This window comes from Oculina patagonica, chromosome 7 (assembly GCF_052425735.1).
Source record: "Oculina patagonica isolate OP01 chromosome 7, crgOcupat, whole genome shotgun sequence".
NCBI classification, from domain to species: Eukaryota; Metazoa; Cnidaria; class Anthozoa; order Scleractinia; family Oculinidae; genus Oculina; species Oculina patagonica.
Genome location: NC_135764.1, coordinates 1439741 through 1460954, shown reverse-complemented (window position 1 = coordinate 1460954; position 21214 = coordinate 1439741). Strand labels below are relative to the sequence as shown.

At 38.3% G+C, this 21214-nt stretch overlaps 1 protein-coding gene across 2 annotated transcripts in view; it reads right to left on the bottom strand.

Annotated features, from left to right (window-relative positions):
• LOC144661313 (uncharacterized) overlaps nucleotides 1–21214 on the bottom strand; it is a 104769-nt gene that overhangs the window by 63064 nt on the left and 20491 nt on the right. For both annotated transcript variants that reach the window (XM_078522033.1, XM_078522032.1), the window contains exons 20-47: nucleotides 18343–18396; nucleotides 17768–17821; nucleotides 17633–17686; nucleotides 17474–17527; nucleotides 16501–16554; nucleotides 15619–15663; nucleotides 15078–15131; nucleotides 14635–14679; nucleotides 13944–13997; nucleotides 13127–13180; nucleotides 12239–12292; nucleotides 11575–11628; nucleotides 11205–11258; nucleotides 10677–10721; nucleotides 10419–10463; nucleotides 9441–9494; nucleotides 9091–9144; nucleotides 8508–8561; nucleotides 7849–7902; nucleotides 7595–7648; nucleotides 6884–6937; nucleotides 6394–6447; nucleotides 5922–5975; nucleotides 5106–5159; nucleotides 4239–4292; nucleotides 1438–1491; nucleotides 279–332; nucleotides 132–185 (exon numbers count right to left, since the gene is read on the bottom strand). In XM_078522033.1, coding sequence (XP_078378159.1) covers nucleotides 132–185; nucleotides 279–332; nucleotides 1438–1491; nucleotides 4239–4292; nucleotides 5106–5159; nucleotides 5922–5975; nucleotides 6394–6447; nucleotides 6884–6937; nucleotides 7595–7648; nucleotides 7849–7902; nucleotides 8508–8561; nucleotides 9091–9144; nucleotides 9441–9494; nucleotides 10419–10463; nucleotides 10677–10721; nucleotides 11205–11258; nucleotides 11575–11628; nucleotides 12239–12292; nucleotides 13127–13180; nucleotides 13944–13997; nucleotides 14635–14679; nucleotides 15078–15131; nucleotides 15619–15663; nucleotides 16501–16554; nucleotides 17474–17527; nucleotides 17633–17686; nucleotides 17768–17821; nucleotides 18343–18396 — 1476 coding nt within the window. The remainder of the gene's footprint in view (nucleotides 1–131; nucleotides 186–278; nucleotides 333–1437; nucleotides 1492–4238; nucleotides 4293–5105; nucleotides 5160–5921; nucleotides 5976–6393; nucleotides 6448–6883; nucleotides 6938–7594; nucleotides 7649–7848; nucleotides 7903–8507; nucleotides 8562–9090; nucleotides 9145–9440; nucleotides 9495–10418; nucleotides 10464–10676; nucleotides 10722–11204; nucleotides 11259–11574; nucleotides 11629–12238; nucleotides 12293–13126; nucleotides 13181–13943; nucleotides 13998–14634; nucleotides 14680–15077; nucleotides 15132–15618; nucleotides 15664–16500; nucleotides 16555–17473; nucleotides 17528–17632; nucleotides 17687–17767; nucleotides 17822–18342; nucleotides 18397–21214) is intronic.

Sequence of the window (21214 nt, the reverse complement as noted above, 5' to 3'; positions counted from 1 at the left end):
ATTAAAAAATGTTTGGTCCTATTTTGTACCACGTGTTGTGTTTTGTCCAATAAGCGCGCGCGAAAATTAATCGGTGGCTTAAACATAATCTCGGATTAACGAGTTCAAGTTACTCTTCAGACTGTTCTTACCGGAATACCGGGGAGTCCAGGCAAGCCACTTTTTCCAGGAGCTCCACGAGCACCCTGAAATATTAATATATCACCAAATTATACCTTAACAAAAATGCCTTTAACTTTCCTGTTTGCAAATGCACATTAAATTGCCAAACACAATACCTTTACACCAGGAATGCCTGGTTGTCCTGGCAACCCAACCGATCCCGCCGGACCCTAGGAATTAAAATAAAACGCTCTTTCAGTTGTCTGGTGTAGCAGAGGTATTTTTCGGTGGGGGAGAGGGGGGGGGGGTGTTCTGTAATATGTCACGCCTGATCAATATTAACATTAACAGACGTTTCGGGCAGAGCTCTTCTTCAGTGTAATGTTCGAAATGCACTTGAAAATCACAACGTCATACAGGCAACCAACTAACAGAGACTTATTCAGACAGTCAGCTAATCAGTCTGTTTGCCAGTTAGTCCGTCAGTCAGTTGACTAGTTGACTTGTATCGACAAACAGCTTATTAAATTAGTAACATGGAAGCAATGAGTGAGTGTCTAAGTGACAGAGTTCCACATTCTATTGTCTTAAGTAATCCTGGGTTATACGTTACACGTGACAGAAACGCCTTGTCTCTTGATCTTTATAAACTTGTCATGCTGAACAACATGGTCAGAATTACCGTTTTCCAACACATTACATCTGCATTGTCTTACCTGAGCAGGAACTATCTTGTAATGACGGCAAGGTTTATTAAAACAGCTTTATCTTTTGCGTGTTAAATATCGTCTTTTAAATACTGGTAACCCATCCATTTTTAGAAGTTTCATAAGATCAACCAAAGTGGTAACTGTTAAATGTCGTAGCTGCCGTAACTGGCGCAATGTTTCATGCATAACACAAACTCCATTTGTCCTTTCCTGGGAAAGAGAGCCTACACGTCCTTAAATAGTGTTGTAACCTAAGTTTGACAATTTGTTGTGTAATTGTGATTCGTTCGTGTTGGGTAGCCTGTGGACCCAATAAGCTTAGCGACCGTGCCCTTTGAGCACGAGGAGAAACAGTCGCCATGTTTGTAGTTTTGTAGTTATGGACTACCAGGAAATCTCCAACATAATGAAAGTTTTCCGAAAATGTTCAGTTTACACGATGTAAGATTTTACAGGCTTACTTATTGTTCGATAATATTTGATTTTTTCAGCGAATCGTTAAACGAAAGAGAACAAGCGTAACTCGTAAGCGATCTCGATGGTTGGAATACATGTAGAATAAAGTTGAGTTGTCAGAGTTGTGGATTTACGACTACAAATAGCATAGCTACACTTAGCTACTCACAGGGGGTCCCTGAGCTCCTGCCTGGCCAGATGTTCCAACGGGTCCTCTATGTCCCTGTAAAAGGAATCAGTTAAAGTGAACCAACTACTTTGAAGGAATAAACTTAAAAGGTTCATAATAAATTGATCTTCATAGTACAGTAATAATAATAATAATAATAATAATAATAATAATAATAATAATAATAATAATAATAATAATAATAATCATAATCATAATCATAATAATAATAATAATAATAATAATCATAATAATAATAAAGATATTTTAGCAGGGAGTCCACGTCACAAAAAGGTGGTTTTCAGTGGGGCCCTGCATAAAATAAATAACAAATATGATAAAAATAGTTAAAAAGTGAAAGTTAAAAATAGAAGATGTAAAAAGTTAAATTTTAAAAAATGAATATATAAGAAACTAAAAAACTTATCAAATACTTCTAATATGTCTTTTAAAAGTTAAAATGTCAAATGCGCTTTTTGCTTTGTCTGGTAAAATGTTCCATTCGTGAGCAGCTTGATTAATAAAACGGTTCTGGCCCCAGGAGCGACATGACTTGGGCCTACAAATGTCATTTCGTCCACGAGTATTATAATTATGAATGTCTTTAAAGCTATAAAAATTAAAATCCCAGTCAATCAAGCCATTTAATGCCTTAAAAAACAAAATTAATCTATGAAATCTTCTTCTTTCCATTAAATTATCCCAGCCAAGCTGTTGGAGCGCCTCGGTAGCAGATGAATGCCTTGGCATATCGAGCACAATTTTGGCAGCTAGAATCCTGATTTCTCGAACCTCCAGAGGAAACGAAAATTGCTCGAGAAATCGCGGGTAAAATTACAGGGAAGTACTATCCAAGGGAAACGAAAATTGCTCGAGAAATCGGTGGTAAAATTACAGAGAAGTACTATCCAAGGGAAACGAAAATTGCTCGAGAAATCGCGGGTAAAATTACAGAGAAGTACTATCCAAGGGAAACGAAAATTGCTCGAGAAATCGGTGGTAAAATTACAGAGAAGTACTATCCAAGGAAACGAAAATTGCTTCGAGAAATCGGTGGTAAAATTCCAGAGAAGTACTATTCAAGGAAACGAAAATTGGTTGGAGAAATCGGGGGTAAAATTACAGGGAAGTACTATTCAAGGAAACGAAAATTGGTTGGAGAAATCGGTGGTAAAATTACAGGGAAGTACTATTCAAGGGAAACGAAAATTGGTTGGAGAAATCGGTGGTAAAATTACAGGGAAGTACTATCCAAGGGAACGAAAATTGGTTGGAGAAATCGGTGGTAAAATTACAGGGAAGTACTATCCAAGGGAAACGAAAATTGCTCGAGAAATCGGTGGTAAAATTACAGAGAAGTACTATCCAAGGGAAACGAAAATTGGTTGGAGAAATCGGGGGTAAAATTACAGGGAAGTACTATTCAAGGAAACGAAAATTGGTTGGAGAAATCGGTGGTAAAATTACAGGGAAGTACTATTCAAGGAAACGAAAATTGGTTGGAGAAATCAGTGGTAAAATTACAGAGAAGTACTATCCAAGGGAAACGAAAATTGGTTGGAGAAATCGGGGGTAAAATTACAGGGAAGTACTATTCAAGGAAACGAAAATTGGTTGGAGAAATCGGTGGTAAAATCACAGGGAAGTACTATTCAAGGAAACGAAAATTGGTTGGAGAAATCGGTGGTAAAATTACAGGGAAGTACTATTCAAGGAAACGAAAATTGGTTGGAGAAATCGGTGGTAAAATTACAGGGAAGTACTATTCAAGGAAACGAAAACTGATTCGAGAAATCGGGAGTAAAATTACAGGGAAGTACTATCCAAGGGAAACGAAAACTGATTCGAGAAATCGGGAGTAAAATTACAGGGAAGTACTATCCAAGGGAAACGAAAACTGATTCGAGAAATCGCTGGTAAAATTCCAGAGAAGTACTATTCAAGGGAAACGAAAACTGATTCGAAAAATCAGGGGTAAAATTACAGAGAAGTACTATCCAAGGGAAACGAAAATTGGTTCGAGAAATCACTGGTAAAATTCCAGAGAAGTACTATTCAAGGGAAACGAAAACTGATTCGAAAAATCGGGAGTAAAATTACAGGGAAGTATTATTCAAGGGAAACGAAAACTGATTCGAGAAATCGGGAGTAAAATTACAGAGAAGTACTATCCAAGGGAAACGAAAACTGATTCGAGAAATCGGGAGTAAAATTACAGGGAAGTATTATTCAAGGGAAACGAAAACTGATTCGAGAAATCGCTGGTAAAATTACAGAGAAGAACTATTCAAGGGAAACGAAAACTGATTCGAGAAATCGGGGGTAAAATTACAGAGAAGAACTATTCAAGGGAAACGAAAACTGATTCGAGAAATCGGGGGTAAAATTACAGAGAAGAACTATTCAAGGGAAACGAAAACTGATTCGAGAAATCGGGGGTAAAATTACAGAGAAGTACTATTCAAGGGAAACGAAAACTGATTCGAGAAATCGGGGGTAAAATTACAGAGAAGAACTATTCAAGGGAAACGAAAACTGATTCGAGAAATCGGGAGTTTTTAAAAACCGACGGTTTAAAAATCGGGATTCTACCGGCTGTACCTCTTCAAGGTGATTGACCTTCTTTATCATTTTTCTTGCAATGTACCATTTCTACGCGGTAAACTTTCATGATTTATTTGTGACAACTTAATTGTTACTTTCTGTGTTTTAGCAGGTCACAGAGCCAGCAATGCAATTGCACAAGGTAGGTTCAAACATAACGACAAAGAATGATTAAAACAGTTTTACTTTACACTTACCGGATGACCTTCAGGTCCAGCATCGCCTTTTGACCCTGCCAAGCCTTGATCACCCTTACAAATGCAAACAAAACACGAATGTGCATTTTTCGTTCAAAAAACGTTCTACGTTCTGTCATTATCTTTAAGATGCTGACACACGAGGGGTCATCTTGCAGGGCCATGTCATAGAAACATGTACCAGCGACAAGATGATGTGCTTTTTACACGAATGGGCATCGCATCACTACAAATGTTTTGCAATATTCGGGTTGCACGAGCTGAAAAGTATCAGCACACATGAGGAGACGTGACCCACCAATAAGTTTGTGTTGCATTTTCTTGTGTGTACATGTTGTGATTAGCAACCTGCGGCGACTTCCCATCCATGTCTTGGCACCTTTAATAACTTTATCCTAAATCAAACTGAGTTTCTCTCACTTTAAGGCTTTATAGAATCTTTGACCACGTTTAAAACTCTTGCTGGTTTTTTTAACCATAGCGTTTGACAATGCTACCAACACGAGGGAATCCCTTCTCCCTTTCGCAGGCACCAGAAACGTTGCTAAAATAATGGATAACTTCGGAGAGTTTTACGTTAAAGAATCAACGTAACATATTGAGATTAAGACAATTCAGACGTTTTGCGACCTACAAAGAATGTATGAAAGAGTCGTTGCGTTTTTTACTTCCGTTCAAAATATATTTTTTTTAAACAGCCAATCCAAAAAATTCGAATGAATTCAAAAATCCTTTGTCCCCAGAGCCCTTTCTTTCTCGTGCCAAGGCTTCGCCGGCTAAGAGAAACGATAAGGACTATGGGGACGAGAATGTCGTACTAAAAGAAGTCACAAGCATTATTGGACTAAAATAAAATATCATTCATACCAAGCCTCCTACATCTCCTTTACTACCAAGTGATCCTGCCTCTCCTTTACGTCCCTGCAAAAGAATACTCTCAGATTTAAAAATGCATAGATGCTTGATGATCATTTACCATTATATACCCACCATGCAAAGAGCAATGTCACGCATGCGCATACTGCCGCCATTATTGCTAACCATTGCATTGTTTTGTCAAGTCAAAGAGTCAAAATACTAAAGTCTGAAAAGAAATTTATTATCCAACGTTCTTTGATTTCGAAAAGAAGACTTTGAATTGTGTATGGCGTTGCATGCAATCAGAACAACAAAGAGGACTTCGGCTACGACTAGAATGACTGACCGTTTTCCAACAGTACAAATTATCGTTTGATATATCGTTATCATCATCATCATCATCATCATCATCATCATCATCATCATCATCATCATCATCATTATCATCACTTTATTAGCCACTTAAGAATTAAAATTCTACAGCAATAACATTATGGTAGGGCGAGGAGACCTCCAAGAAACCACAAGGCTTTTAGGGGAGGCCACTCCGGTTATCAAAATGTTAGTAATTTAGGTCAATTCAGACTCACTTTATAAAAAAATCAATCATTTCTATCTTTAAAGTAGAAAAGCTTGTCGAACCAGTGATCAATATTGGGAGAAAATTCCAAATTTTAGGACCTAGTACGACAGTTCTAATCTGTGTCCCTGTTTCCCGCATTCCTTGTACTTCACTGAGTAAAGTAAGATAAATAACTTTTCACATACATTGTATAGGTACTATTTTGAATGACTTTTAATTTGCAAATATTTGTCATGACATACCTTCTCACCAGGATTTCCTTTTGGGCCTGCAAGTCCACGCGGTCCAGTAGGTCCCTAAAAATAACAGAAGAAACAGTAAATGTATTCAAAGTTTTCAACCTTCAAAAAAATGTAAGTCTTTACATATCAAACCGGCACACGATCTAATAAGTATTGCTCCAGAAAACTATATCTCTTCCCACGTCTTGGACAATAAAAGGAATGTCTAGATTTCTCACGATACGCTGATTGTTATTGGTTGGATCATGAGTTACTGCCTGGCGTAAAGAACAGCTAGGTAAAGGACAGTGGATATAGATACAGCCTTATTCATGGTGGGAAGAAAGGGGATGGATGTGGCAGTGACATGTCTGCCTAAATAACATAACATGAAAACAATGCCCAGGGGCTTTAGCTTGAACCACTAGATCCAATGCGCAGGCCATTGGTCCAACACTCCTGTCACATGTTTAAATTCATTAAACGTACGTACCGACGCTCCCATTTGTCCAGGGGTACCTGGAGAGCCAATGGCACCACGAGATCCCTGCAAAATGAAAGTTTACAAAACTAAATGAATCACATTTTGGTTATTGTAAACTAGGAATTGATGTTTTTTGATAGAGATACATGTATACTGATGTGGTTAACGTTCGTATTTTCACATTATATTCCTCAAGTGCAGTTACCTAATAGTATACAAACAGTTTTTCTACTGACAAGACAGGCTAACAATTGCAAAATGCCGGCTGATAAGACACCAAAATCATTCAGCCAGTCACAAAGTACCAACAGTCCACAAGTTGCCATATTTGCTTGTTGCCATCTGTTGACAAGATATTAAGCAATATACTTGACAGAGATTAAACTACCAGCTTAGCCAATTCACAATTCTCGGACATAAGATTTTAACTAAATAGGTTACATGCAGACTTGCGCCCTGAAGTTCTGATTAAAGTATACCATACTGCAATTCTTCTCACCTGTTCACCGCGTTTTCCTCGTCTTCCAGGGATTCCAGGATCGCCATCTTGTCCCTAGAAGTTCATTAATTATTTATTATTTATATATAGGAGACAGACAGGCATTGTTTGACTGCTTTTACTAAGTTTTACAAAATACATTAAGTTTAAGTGTAGTGGTAATTAGCCTACACTACAAAAAATCAGTTAACAGTGGCGGATCCAGACCTTGAGCTAGAGAGGGGGGCCTTTTTGTGTGTGTACACCCCAAAAAAATTAGCGGGGAAGAAACTTTAAACGGAAATAAGGGTCAGCCTGACCTCGCTGGACCCCTCTCCTAGATCGGCCACTGGTTACAGGGTTTGTACTCTTTTGAGCATTTGAAATTCCATGACTTTCCATGACCTTTTCCGTGACTTTTCAAAGTTTTCAATGACTTAAATTTGACAATTTTTCTTGGAAATTTTTACAAATTATCTTGATTTCGGGTACGTTTTTACCCTTTTCTTCACAAAAATAGCCTGCCTAATTTATTTTGTACAATCGATACCATTTTCCACGAGTTTCCATGGCCCAAAGTTAATTTCCACGACTCTTCAGGCCTGAAAATGAAATTCTAAAATTCAACGACTTTCCAGGTCTTCCATGACATGTTACGAACACTGTGGTTAAAGAGAATACTGAATAGTTAAAACTACTTTAAATATTGTGGCAGAGCTTTTTAAGTTGCACCTTTGGTCCAGGCAAGCCAGGTGGTCCAACACTTCCAGGTACTCCATCTGAGCCCTTGTGACAGAAACACAACGAATTAGCTGACGAACATTGTTTACAGTAAAAAGAAGATTCATAGTCTCCTTCGCAGCGGTTATTTGGGGTCGTCACGCGACGCTTGTCCCCACAGAGCGTTTCGTGATGTGCCCAAACAACGGCTGCAAAGGAGAATAGGTGATTCAAGGCAAAACTCTAAGATGATAACGCTGTCCTACCGGGTCGCCATCTTTTCCATCTCGTCCAGGAAGTCCAACTGGTCCACGAGTTCCCTATACAAGCATATTGAACAAAAATTAGTCGGAGAAAGAACATTACACGTATTGATCAATATAATTGTATTTAGCTTAAAGGCCTGGTCAAACAGAGACGCAAGTCCACTTGCGTTGACGTGCGATGACTTACGTTCACTTTGGTCGGGATTAAATTTGCACGCAAGTAGGCGCAAGTTTTTCACTGTTTGGCCACCCAACGCAAGTCAACGCAAGTCTTGCTGTTAAATTCGAATACTGAATTGTAGCGCGCGTAACACTGAAATGGCTAAATGGCTGAAATGGCCACTACAACTTGTGTGTATTTGCGAGTAAACTTGTGAGTCCGTTTGGCCAGCCAACGCAAGTCTGTACGCAAGTTCAACTGGCCACTGCTTGCGTCCACTTGCGTTGCCGTTTGGCCAGAGCTTATCGTTTTGCAGCTTAAAATAGTGGAGGTGTCTCTTACAGTGCCAAATACACTGTCCATTTCTCCTCTTAGCATAAACACACGAGATTAAAAAAACATTACGAGGTTAAATTCAAAGGTAAAGGAGAGTATAATGTAGTTGATGGTAATATAACATCGCCTTCATAATGAATTACAGATCTTTAGAATCACTTACCAGTCCTCCTTTATTGCCAGTTCTACCAGGTCTGCCAGGGAGGCCTGGGATACCCTATCATAACATAAGAGAAATCACACATGAAAATCATTTGTGATCTTTATATTTTTTAACGCTGGCCATCCGTAACATGTACAAATAAATGGCACACAATGCATGCAGAAACGATGACGTTTCCAAGGGGGTCCCAAGTCCCATTGTATTAAAAGCTAAATAATGTAGAGATGTGTTTATGTCTGTCTACTGAATTCAATAGAACTCATCAAATATACATTTTTTTCTCTTACGTTAATACTTTTTATCAGTCCTTTCTAACTTTGAAGGAGTATTTTGCTTCGTGTTTTTCGCGGCAATTTTTGTTAATTTGATCTCTGTTCGCGTAACATTTATTCCTGTAGCTAGTTCCCATTCGCATTCAGTTCTATTGGTCGGTCGATCGAGCGAAAATAGGGAATTTGTTTACACAAATTGGTTCTTCCACCCATCCTCCCCCTTGTCTTTTGTCAATTTTCTCGCTTACTTCTTGCCACCATTCACTTAAATATCCTCCCCACGGTCTGTAACAAGCTAATGAACACCATACCGTTTGTCCTGTTATTCCAGTTGATCCTCGTTTGCCTTCTGGCCCTTTGTCTCCCTAAAGTGTATTAAATCAATCAATCAAAATCTTTACTTATAAACACGATTTGAGTTAAAGCTAGGTAGCTTGAGGGGTGGTGTATAGAATGACTAGTAGATAAAAGGTATTTAACCATAGTAAGGTAAAAACGCTAAACTAATCGCTAAAATTCTCAAAATACGAGTAGATAAAATCGAATGTGCAGTGTATTACATCAAATATGCAGTGTATTGGATCAAAGTGAATGAATGTAGGAGCCTTTACTCGATAATATGACATAAAAGTTCAAGCATAGAAAAAACTCTGCAACATACTGGTATTCCATCATCTCCTGACGGGCCATCATCGCCTGCAATTCCTACAGGGCCCTAAAACAATAACAAATAACATTAACTTCCTTCCCATACCATGATGTACAATGTAGCACGCAAGTGTCTGAGTTTACCTGTTACCTTCTTATAGATAACCTTTTTTGCTGATGAGAACAGTTCACTTAACAAGTAAGATTGGTGCACCTATCCTGATTGCGTCCTACTGATATACAAAACCTTATGTAACAAGACGGCTACAGCAAATCCGTTTAAGATCACTCTTTCAACTGAGGCCTTTTTGTTGACATGACATTCATATTAGTAGTATGTGGGGTAAGGTTAGGTGCCTTTAACTAGCGATGTACTGGATCGTCTTGCAAATGAATCCTTCTCAGTAGTAAGAACACAAATGAGTAGCAAGACGGATTTGTCAGAATTGATCACGTGAACATTGACAATTTGATGCCGAACATCCATATACTACATACAACTGGCTTCGCGCATGTATACTACTGATGATTCTTTCTACACTATTGTGTTTTAATCAACAAGTTTGTCTTACTTGGTCATGTTCCACTTATAAATAACAATGTAATGGGCCAAACATGAAGCAAAACTTAGTGATATGTCACGTGAAAACGCATGAAAAGGCCCATCAAAACGTCACACATACGCGAACACATTTTGACTGCTTGGAGGGTCTTGTTCTTCAGTCCTCTTCACGGAAACAGTGTGGAAACACTGTCAAATGTTGTTAAAGTTATCAAGTTAAGATACCGTTGTCTACCATACAATGGCTTAATTTTTCTAATCACTTCATTTAAGAGCTCACTCCGCCTGCACCACTTTTCTTTACCAAAGTAAGCTTTACATTACCCTCCAACGACCAGTTTCAATTTAAGGTGGATCTTGGATGGATTAAAAGGGTAAATGAACGCCAAATCTGTCAGCACTGAGCTTGATTTATTTTAATTACTGTACCGGTGCTCCCACAGGTCCAGCCTCTCCGACAGGTCCACGAGCACCCTGCAAGAGAGATACGATATTTTACAAATAATTATAAAACATTAACATGATGTATTAATATTTTGGTAAATAGCTGTTGGAACTATATGCACTAGACGTTTTTGTTTTCGTTATATCAGTAAAAAAAATTCAACTGGAGCCTAACAGCTGCATGTCACTGCAAAGCCATTAAAACAACTACTTATATATCAGATATATACTTATATATCTTACCACTTCGCCTGGTCTTCCATCTTTCCCTCTTTCTCCTCGTAAACCCTGGTAAAGCAGACAAACTTTGTTAACGAAATACTAAATAAGACGTTGCAAAAGAGCGCACTGTAAGGTGAAAGTGACGGAATATACAACCAAAAAAGTTGCTCATTTTGTATAAGTTTTATAATCAAAAATATGATTACAATAACGTACAGTTATCACCAACTTCACCTGTAATGAGTGTCGAAAGTAATTCGCATTTTCATTGGTTTTCCATTACAGTAGTATGCTTCGTAATTGGATAAAAAGTTTGCACCACTTTCTCAACCAATCAGAAGTAAAACCAAAATCAATCCCGACTCGCTCACCCCATTTTGCCTGCGTTTTGTGGCGGCTACATGTATTTGCTTCGAGTAGTGATTGGTTTACTGGATTTCTGTGTCCTTTGTGATTGGCCAGATGGTTACGTTTGCTTTGGTTTTACGTCACTCAATCGAAAATTGTTCTATTAATCATGCACAGCAGGTTCCATTGTGAGTAACTCACCGGATTTCCAGCACTTCCAGGCAAGCCAGGAGCTCCTATCTTCCCTGAGGCACCCTACAGTAAAATAAACCAGGACAGGTGCAGATTGTTATGCTTGACAAGACTGAATCATGAGGACACTTTTGTCAAGGTTTCAAAGACTGACATAATGACAATTGAGATACATCTCAAACAACTATTTCTAACATTTGCAAACATAACGTGACGAAAGGTGCGTAATGTTCATAGCAGAAGATTCATAATTGCATGCGACGCTTTTGTGTTTGTTTATACAAAGTGTAACATTTTCTCACAAGGCGTTTTCTGTCATGGTTGTCTCTGCTAGTTGTTATCATTTTCAAATCAGAATTTCTTTGGTTATTGTTTTTACCTGTAGACCTATGGCTCCTGGGCGTCCAGTCTCTCCTCTTTCACCTCGACGACCCTGTCATATTTCCAGAATAAGAGTTCTTTTTGAAAACAATTAAAAAGTCACTCCACTCTATTATATAGTAAAGTCTGTGTCGCGCCAAGTGGCCCATCAAAACGGACCATATCCCGGCTTCTGTAGCATTTAGCGACTAGGAATATTTCTACTCCTCCCTGGATGGGATACTAGTCCATCGCAGGGTTACACTAGTACCAATTTATACACCTAGGTGGAGAAAGGCACTATAAGAGTTAAGTGTCTTGCCCAAGACCACAACACAGTGACCCTCGCCAGGGCTCGAACCTTGACCGCTTGATAGGGAGTCCAGCGTGCTTACCATAAGGTCACCACATCTCCCCCCCCCTCCCCCGCCCTAAAAAATGGAACGCAGCTAATGTCACAAAGAAGCAGCCGAGGTAAAAGTTTGCTGGAGACATTTTTCAAGGAATATAATTGCTTGAATTAATATAGCCCAGACAGCTGTTAGAAGACTGCACCAGCGTGCAACACCGTGAAGATCACGGAAATTCAACAAGGTTTTTTTAAAAGAAAATTCAACTTTGTGAAGTCACAAAAGCAGACTGTATAACCTATACATAGATAACTTTTGACAACACACACATACCTCTCTGCCAGGGGAACCTTGCTTGCCCTGCTGGCCTCTTGCACCACGATTACCCTGGTAGAAAAAATAATAACAAAAAAAATCATTTCTGCACAATTGATTGCAAGGACTCTTGACACATAACTTTTGTCCATTTTGGCATTATGAAAAGGGACTACAGGTTATGCTACGGCCCCTGAATTAATATTCTGTACAGGCCAGCCAATTTTTTTCATGAAATTGATCACGTTTTGCATGTTTCCTTGTTGTTTCTTGATCTATAAATGTATTTCCACGCTCAGATTGAAACATCTTTTGGGTTGGAGGAACATTTTATATTTCTTGATCGACATCCCTGTTTTCCACCCCCTGGTGCCTTCTTTCATCCTTCCACTTGGTCATTCTTGTCACAATCATATCTTCATTTTAAAGGTTACGGAGTTAGCAAAGTTTCTACATCGTAAAGCATATATTCTATTTTTCCCCTTTTTAATGATTACATTTACAGCAAAAATCACTGTCCCCACTTTTGAAAAGGTCTTGATGTTATCCGGACATATTGCAAGAAAAGTGTTTTCAAGTTACAAGATAATGTCTGGAAAAGTAGTGCATGAAATTACTCAGTTAGAAAACGTTCTTTGTGGAACCTGCGATATACGTTTCGATAAAGTTAAACTGAACGTCTGAACTCGTTAAAAGGAGGCATTTAACGTATCAGAATTGATCCATTAACGTTCTAAGAAGCAGCTGGTTTCACAAGGTTTGTTCTTTTTCATGTTTGAATGTTCGTTCTGATTTAGTTTTTCTGAGCATAAACCATTACTTGTACTGCACTTCTAGACAAGGTACACATGATAAATTTATCCTTTAATTTGTCCTGAATATTTTTTTCTTATAACTTCACAGCACCTTGTCTCCTCTGCCTCCCCGTTCTCCTGGCGCACCGTCTCGCCCTGCAGCACCCTGTTAACAAAACAGAATTTAATACATTTTTCCTCAATTTCGTGACAAAAAAAGGTCCCCTTGTTTCATACATTATTTGCTTTTGGAAAAAAATTCCTGTATTTTTAGTAGCGTTCTACAAAACAAAACCAGTCAGCCGAGTTCATAAATGAAACAAAAGAAATATTTTTTTCCCTACGGATGTACTAAGTACAACATGACTGAGTTGCTATGCAACACTTTGAGCAATGTTTTGGCAAAATCTAAATACTCTCTCAGGCGAACTAACAAACACACAAAATCCTTCTTCTGTGTGAAATCATGCAATGAAAAATGGACTTACACTGACTTTACACGAGCAATTTTATATGACAATTTTAATGTGACAATTTTTATTTGCTCGTGTAGATGAGAAAATGGTGCGAAGTTTTTTGTGACAGATATATTTGTTGACTAGCTGACGTGTTAGCTTTTATGTGACAAATAAAAGCTGTGACAATTGCTCGTGTAGACCACTAGTCACAAAAACTGTGGCAAATATTGCGTCAGCATATGTGGTCCCCAATCTCCCACTGGGCACTGTGCACACGTATCTCTTTGTGTATCTCTGCTGTCCAAAGTCATAACTGGCGCACTACACTTTGGATTGCTGTCAAATAATTGTTGTTTCATCTACACGATCAAATATATTTGTCACATAAAAATATTGCCCGTGTAAACCCGGCTTTAAAGCTTTTTTTCTGGGAACATCGTACACATAGCTAGAACGCGTATTACTATTTACCGTAGCTCCTTTTGCACCACTGAATCCCATAGGACCCTGTTGGCCTTGTCCTCCCTGTCATGAAATTGGACATATTCAACATTATATGAAAACAAAAAGCTTGCTTTATATACAAATTTTAAATGATGGATCAAAAACCAAACGTTTTGAACTTCAAAGTCATTATCAGGGTCAACCTTTCCAATGCTTATGCAATACTTACAGCAATGCCTAAGTTTATCTTCACTGAGATCACTCATTACAGCAAAACACGGCAAAATGATGTTGAGATGTTGCGGTCGCGTTCTTCTAATTTAATTTACGTGATCATTAATCTTTCAGAATTTTTCGCATAATAACTTTGTTTTGTTTATTCACTTGGCTTCAACAATTCATCCTGAAAATTTGTTTTAAATCGCACATCCTTGTACCATCTTGAAGAAGACAAGTCCAGAAACAGTCCAAAAAGTGTATATTCTGTCAGCACAACACGAGAATAATTAATTTTAGAAAACGCAAGCCCCCAGCGAGTGTTTTCATAATCTCTGTATTATTGCAAAAATGTCCCAAACAGACTTTTCAACCAATTGAGCCAATTAAAATGCCAAAATATTGAGCGAAAGAAATGACTGTAGTAATGGATGCGCTGAAAAAAGAATTAACTAACAGCGGGGGCAGCTGTAGTGTCAACTATCCCCAGTAAAATACTTACAGCAATTCCAGCAGAGCCCGGGCGACCATCATCACCAGGCTGACCCTAAAAACAGGAAAAGCAGGTTACGACTGGTTTACAATTCATGCTCTATACGTGCACAAATTGAGCAGACCTCTTTAACAACAACCACAAATACTACAACCAAGAGAAAATTTTTAGTTTTTGACAAGTTTGTAATGTATAAACTCAACCTCAAATTATTGACAGTCATTAATTTTGATCGAAAGTTGAATAACTGACATAGCCAGCAAAATTTGCTACAAACAATTGTTTCTCCGTGTTTTTTTTGCAACCCACAAAGGCTGACATGTCAATTCTAATGACTGACTGTCAAAATGTTTCTCCGTAACATTTCTAATGTGTGTCCAAAACTGGAGAATTAAAAAAGTATATTTGTTCATCAAAACTCATTAAAAAGTATAAGATGATTATTGTCCTACCTGCACTCCAGGGCTACCAGCCCTTCCCGGTTTACCTGATGCACCTTGGGCTCCCTGCGGTGAAAAGAAACTATTTGGCCTTGTACTAATAATAGACTTATTAAGAAAAATAATGAACCAAATACATTAATTCAAACCATTAGTTATCTACATTGCACATTACAAAGAAAGTAAAGTTGCCGTTTTTAATGTGCAACATTCAAAGAAACATGTACATAAACCTCCTTACACGAAACGGCCATGTAGTTGGAGTAAATGAGAGGAATTCATTACAACTGATAATTAAGGATTGTATATTAAAGTATATTTACTTCTGACAAAATCGTTTGATACACTGCCAAGTTTCAATATCATAAAAAACTGAAATAAAGTAAACACGAACTTTGTGTAAAGTAAAGTGTTTAAAGTGTAACATCTTGAAAGTAACATCAAAAAAAATAGCCAGTGTCAAACCACAAACAAACTACAAGAAAGTTTTATTGGAGGAAAAGTCTAAACACCTCAACAAAGGGTGACAAGAACATTTTACATTCCAACATACCCTTGGACCAGGCTTTCCGGTTTCACCAATGTCGCCTTGGCGTCCCTGTCAAATGAAACGCATTGAAACTTACTTTTATAATAAAGCAAATACCCCTTTTCCCAATGACGTCCAACAATGAGGCTGCTACAAAAAATATTTGTTTCACAAAATTAAATAAACATTTACGTACAAGTCCAAATTTAAATATTTTGTTGGCCAACATTTTGCTTCCATTCCAAATGTTTGACCCAAGACATTTCAAGAACCGCTTACCTTTGTATAAACGTCATTTGCTTGTCAGTTTCATGACTTATGACTTAATTCACTTCTGTCAATAGTTCAGATAAAAGCTATTGCAGCTGGTGCCCAGGGGGGGTACTCCGGCTTGTTAATGACGGGGTTGATCGAAGGATTTTTTTGGGTTGGAAAATTTGGCAAGTATTTTTTTGGGTGACTTGATTTAGATAGGGGATTTTTTTGGGCATTGAAAATGAACTAAAGTGCCTTGGCACGGCCTTGGCGTATTAATGGTATCATGAATATACAAAACAAGCATTCTTTGTGTTATGTTATTGCCCCTCCTGGCAATTTAGGGGTAATTTGACAAGGGATTTTTTGGGGGGTTATTTTTGGTCCAGGGATTTTTTTGGGTAATGTCGGAAGACTTAGGGATTTTTTTGGGTCCTGAGTTTTGCCTCCATTCGATCATCCCCGTCATTTACAAGCCGGAGTACCCCCCCTGGGAGCTGGTGGGATGTCAAGCAACAAAAAAAATACTCTTCAAAACGAGATGGGGGACTTAGTTCTCTTAGAATAAGTAAACCAACAACAACAAGAAATCAAATTTCCATCAATGATTTTATATCAGGAGAAACCCTGTCAAAGTGTCAGAATGCTCACCTGTTCTCCTTTTGAACCAGATAATCCATCAGTTCCCGGTTTTCCTTGATCTCCCTGTAATATACATATATAGAGGATATTACATGGTTGCGCGGATATATGGAATTTATCTTCGAGTGTTCAAATCGATATCTCACGAGTGAGCGCAGCGAACGAGTGGGATATCGATTTGAACACGAGAAGATAAATTCCATATCTCCAAGCAACCATGTAATATTCTGTTTATTATATAAACCAACTAATTACGATGTTTTTGACGATTTTCCGAAGATTGCCGACCATTTTCCGAAGATTTCCGAAGATTTGCAAAATGTCGTCCGAAGGTCGTACGAATGTTTCCGAAAATTTTCCGAAAATTTCCGAAGATATCCGAAGATTGCCGAAGATTGCCGAAGATTGCCGAGGAAGATCCGAAGATGTTTCGACTTAATATCGATTTACTTTGGCTCATTCAGCATTGAAACAGGGCAAACTTGTCAGAAAATGTTTAGAAATCGATATCTTCACATGTGAAAATAACATGTTATTTTCACGTGTGAAGATATGATTTTTTCGTGCGAAAGATTTCCTGGTATTTCACTGATGTTTATATAATAAATATATGTATATGTATCACTTGAATAACAAAAAGACAATATTAGAGTGTTCCACAAGTTTAATGTTGCAACCTGACAAGGTGACGTTCTCCAAATGGATTTTGTTTTACTGGGCCCATAAACTGAATCTAACGCGTCGAAACACCAAATGTCACTACCGCGAGATGGTGCGAAGAAGAAAGCCACACGGCCAGCTACTAAAGCTTTCACACAAACATGTTTAGTAGATGTGACACCTAATGGCAAAAGTGTCAGTCCTTCTTTAAAGTCTGAGTAGTTGAAATGCTGAATGTCAGCTACATGAAATGGCGCAAAGGAAAAAAACAGATGGACAGCTACTTAAGTCTGAATGCTGAGACATTTTGTTAGTTTCTCACCCTTGCTCCAGGCCTTCCTTCTGCTCCCCTGTAACCGTGATCTCCTTGGGCACCCTTTAAAGTAAATCATGATATAAAATGTAATTATCACGCACAATGTTAATTAACTTTTGCTTGACAACACTAAAATGACAAATATTGAATCATGCGACAGATTACCGTTGGTCCTGGTTCACCGATTTTTCCACGTTTGCCTGGCTTTCCTTGTTTGCCCTATGATGAATAAACATGTCGAATTTTAGTTCACAAGCAATGTAAATGAAAACATTTCCTGACGCTCCAAATATATCATACCCTCTTTCCACTTAATCCTCGAGGGCCTAGGACTCCAATAGGTCCAGCATTTCCCTGAAAAAAAAAAAAAATTTTTTTTTAGAAGCAAAAAAGAATGCTTATAACTAAAATGTTTTGAGAGAAAAAACACATAGTTCCACACACTTAAGGAAGCGGGTGTAAAAATAGCAGATGATGAATAAACATATACCAAATTTTACAGGTTTGTTCTAACATGTGCATAAACATGAACTTTTACTAAATGTAAGATGTAAACAACTGTGTCAGCAAAAATTGGTAATCAGTTGTAAAATGACAACGAGCATACCCGTAATTGTCACCTCTTGGAATTTCCGAATTCCTAGGAATTCCGAAAAATTCTCAGGAATTCTTGGGAATTCCCAAAAATTCTTAGACATTCCCAGGAATTTTTGAACAAAGCTGTATTTTGCAAGTAAGGTCAGCAAGCCTTGATATGGTTCTGGTTGCAATCATATTACACAAAATGCATTGTCCACCTTGGTGTTCTACGAGTGGTAAAGGTGTGTCAATTGGATGAGTTTTGTACCGTTGATCAAAATAACTATTAAACTTACTGCTGATCCCTTCTCTCCTATTGCTCCTCGCCCTCCTGGACGTCCTGGTGCTCCCTGTCAACACAAAAAGAGAATCCATATACAATACAAGTAAAATGCGTTCAAATCAGACAAGCTTAGAATGTTATCAATTACAGCACTTGTCCCCAGTTTTGATAACAAAAAGTAGCTAGCGGTTGTTAATGCTACTCCTCCTCATTTGTCTTCCTGCATAAGATGATAGGCTATTGTATTTTACGAACAGCACATTTGTCAGGTTATCCAATAATTCTGAATTATTAGCTTAACTGGAAATGTTTCCTGCCCAAGAGCACAAGACGAAGAGAATTTTCCGGGTCAAACTATCACTTTGTAGTTCTCTTTGGACATAACTGGTTTGATCCATTTCACTTCTCAGCACGAATTTTAGCCAGCTGAGTAGTCACCCTGAGTCAAGTGTCTCTTTATGCAATCTTAATTTTTGCCCGGCTCAAGAGTCCATGTCTGAGATTGGACCTGAGAGACTGGTCATTATTCAGTGTGGGTGGGGAGGGTTGGTGGAGATAGGGGGAGTGTCATTTTTATGCAGGGAAAAGGTGGGGCACATTAATTTATGCATGCATATCTGGGAGGTTTAAAAGAGGGAGTGGGGGTAGGGTCAGCAAAAAACGTGCTTCATAAAAGGGGAGGCCAGTCTCTGACATGGCTCTATAAAGATCCTCCTCCGACCTGTCTGGTTGTGGTAAAATTCACGGGCCAAGTAACAAGCAGGGTGGGCAAGCTGGGAGGTAGCCAAAGCGGTGGTACGGAACAGGGAGTGTTGGACAGAAAGCCTGACGGCCTTATGCGCCTACTGGCGTGAAGGGACTTGATGACGATGATGAAGTAACAAGCAATCCATTACAATTGTTTGAATCTCTTTTGGACCATAACTATGGAAAATCTCCCAGTAAACATTGCAAAACAAATGTGACGGCCGTCAAAGAGGCTGCCATTGCAGCCATTGTCGCAGCAATTTTTCTACTTAATAAATAGGATGAAGAAGATATGGAGACTGTTATGGATTAGCCGAATGTTCTGGCAGTACTATTCACAAAGGAGAGGAGTCACATCCCTCAAATCACAAGTTATACACCGATTTCACAAATGGCGGACGCGCGGAAAAAACCTGGTACGAGACATGAAAACGAGGCGTTTTAGGATAAACAACTTTCGTGTTACAAGGGGAAGAGTGAAAATTACGCGAGTTCCAAAGTTTTTGTTTGTTAAACGGGGAAATAGACCGTTTTCCTTCCAAGTTTTCGAAATTAAGGAATTCTTAACGAGTTTACAGTCTAGTAATTATTCTTGTTTCCGTGTTGCAAGCAGAAAGGGACCGTAGATCTGCAGGGAAACAGAGTTAAAGTTTTTGTTTTCCAAAGGAGCTTCGACAATTGTTGGCCGGTAAAATTTTACACGGACTGACATCGAAACTAATTTTCAGACGCAGTCAAGGTACATTCCTTTCCAGACGCTGTCAAGGTAGGTTCTTTTCCAGACGCTGTCAATGTATGTTCTTTTTACTTTTGTGAAAGCAAACGAAAAATGCTAACTCTGTCTCCTTGCGGATCTTTAGTAGAGCACGAAGACCGGCATTGAAATAACAGCTGCGTTATGGGGACTTGACAAGTCAAACTTCAACTTTAAGACACCTTGTTCGGTCACATATCCTTTAAGCAAATTTTATTTACTATTATTCCTTCGCTTTTTAATTCTTTTTATACTTCATAAAATACCTTTGTTGTGCCAAGGCAAGTCGTTGAAATGTTGACAAATTAATTAAAAAGACGGAGACTACCGGTATTGAATTCCAATGCTATGATATGTTTCTTCTTTGTAATAAACCATTACATTTGAGAATACTTGATAAATAAATAAAAATCGCCTCCAATAATCTCAGCTTTATATAAATTAATGCAGAAGGCGTAAAAGCTTGTAAAATGAAGCGAAAGCGTGTTCTATCAGATGGACCTTCGTCGTGGTTGCCTAGCACGTGATTAATTTCTTCCCGAGATTAAATTTCATGTCGTCCGACGCAGTATTCCATAGATTTCACTAAATTTACAGAATTAATAGCATTATTTTCCTTCATGACTTGGGGAACATTGTGATGATCTTGTTCACTGGGGATTGTGTTGAACATTTACTGTCCGCTTCACTTTAAATGTAAATCCTTTGCGTAGAGCCAACTGATGTTTTATGTTTAATCGAATTAGACGCTTTAGTCTGTCTGAATTATTTGAATACAATTTTTTTTCTAAAATGCAAAAAATCTACCCCTACTAATTCCCAAAAGACTACTAAGTCGATTGAGTATAACACGTTTTTATTGATGCGTTTCAGGTACGTATAGTGATCACGTATGGTTATTTCACCAGAAAAAAAATAAAGAAACCGGCCCGAAAAATCATTGTTACGCATTTTTTTCACAACGTACATTTATGTTTACAAAGGCAATACATTTTGGCGTGTTTATTTTCGATATTCTTCAATGACTCGCCAAAATCCTTAAGAAAATGTGTACACTCGTCTGGATACCGGAGCTTTCTTGATGAGTCCGAGGTTTTTAAAATCTTTGGCGGCCCGCCGTATTTCAAGCCATGTGCAGCCCAGGGTTTTGCTTAGAACCCGAAACAAAACGACAAATATTAGACCGCGAACTTATTTCGACCTCGGTAATCTCGAAATCAACCTAGAAAGCGATCTAATACCCCCATTTAACGGAGGAGAGCTTCAAACTCCTGTAATTTTCACTTTTTCCCTTGTAACACGAAAGTTGTTTATCCTAAAACGCCTCGTTTTCATGCTTCAGTACCAGTTCTTTTCCGCGCGTCCGCCATTTGTGAAATCGGTG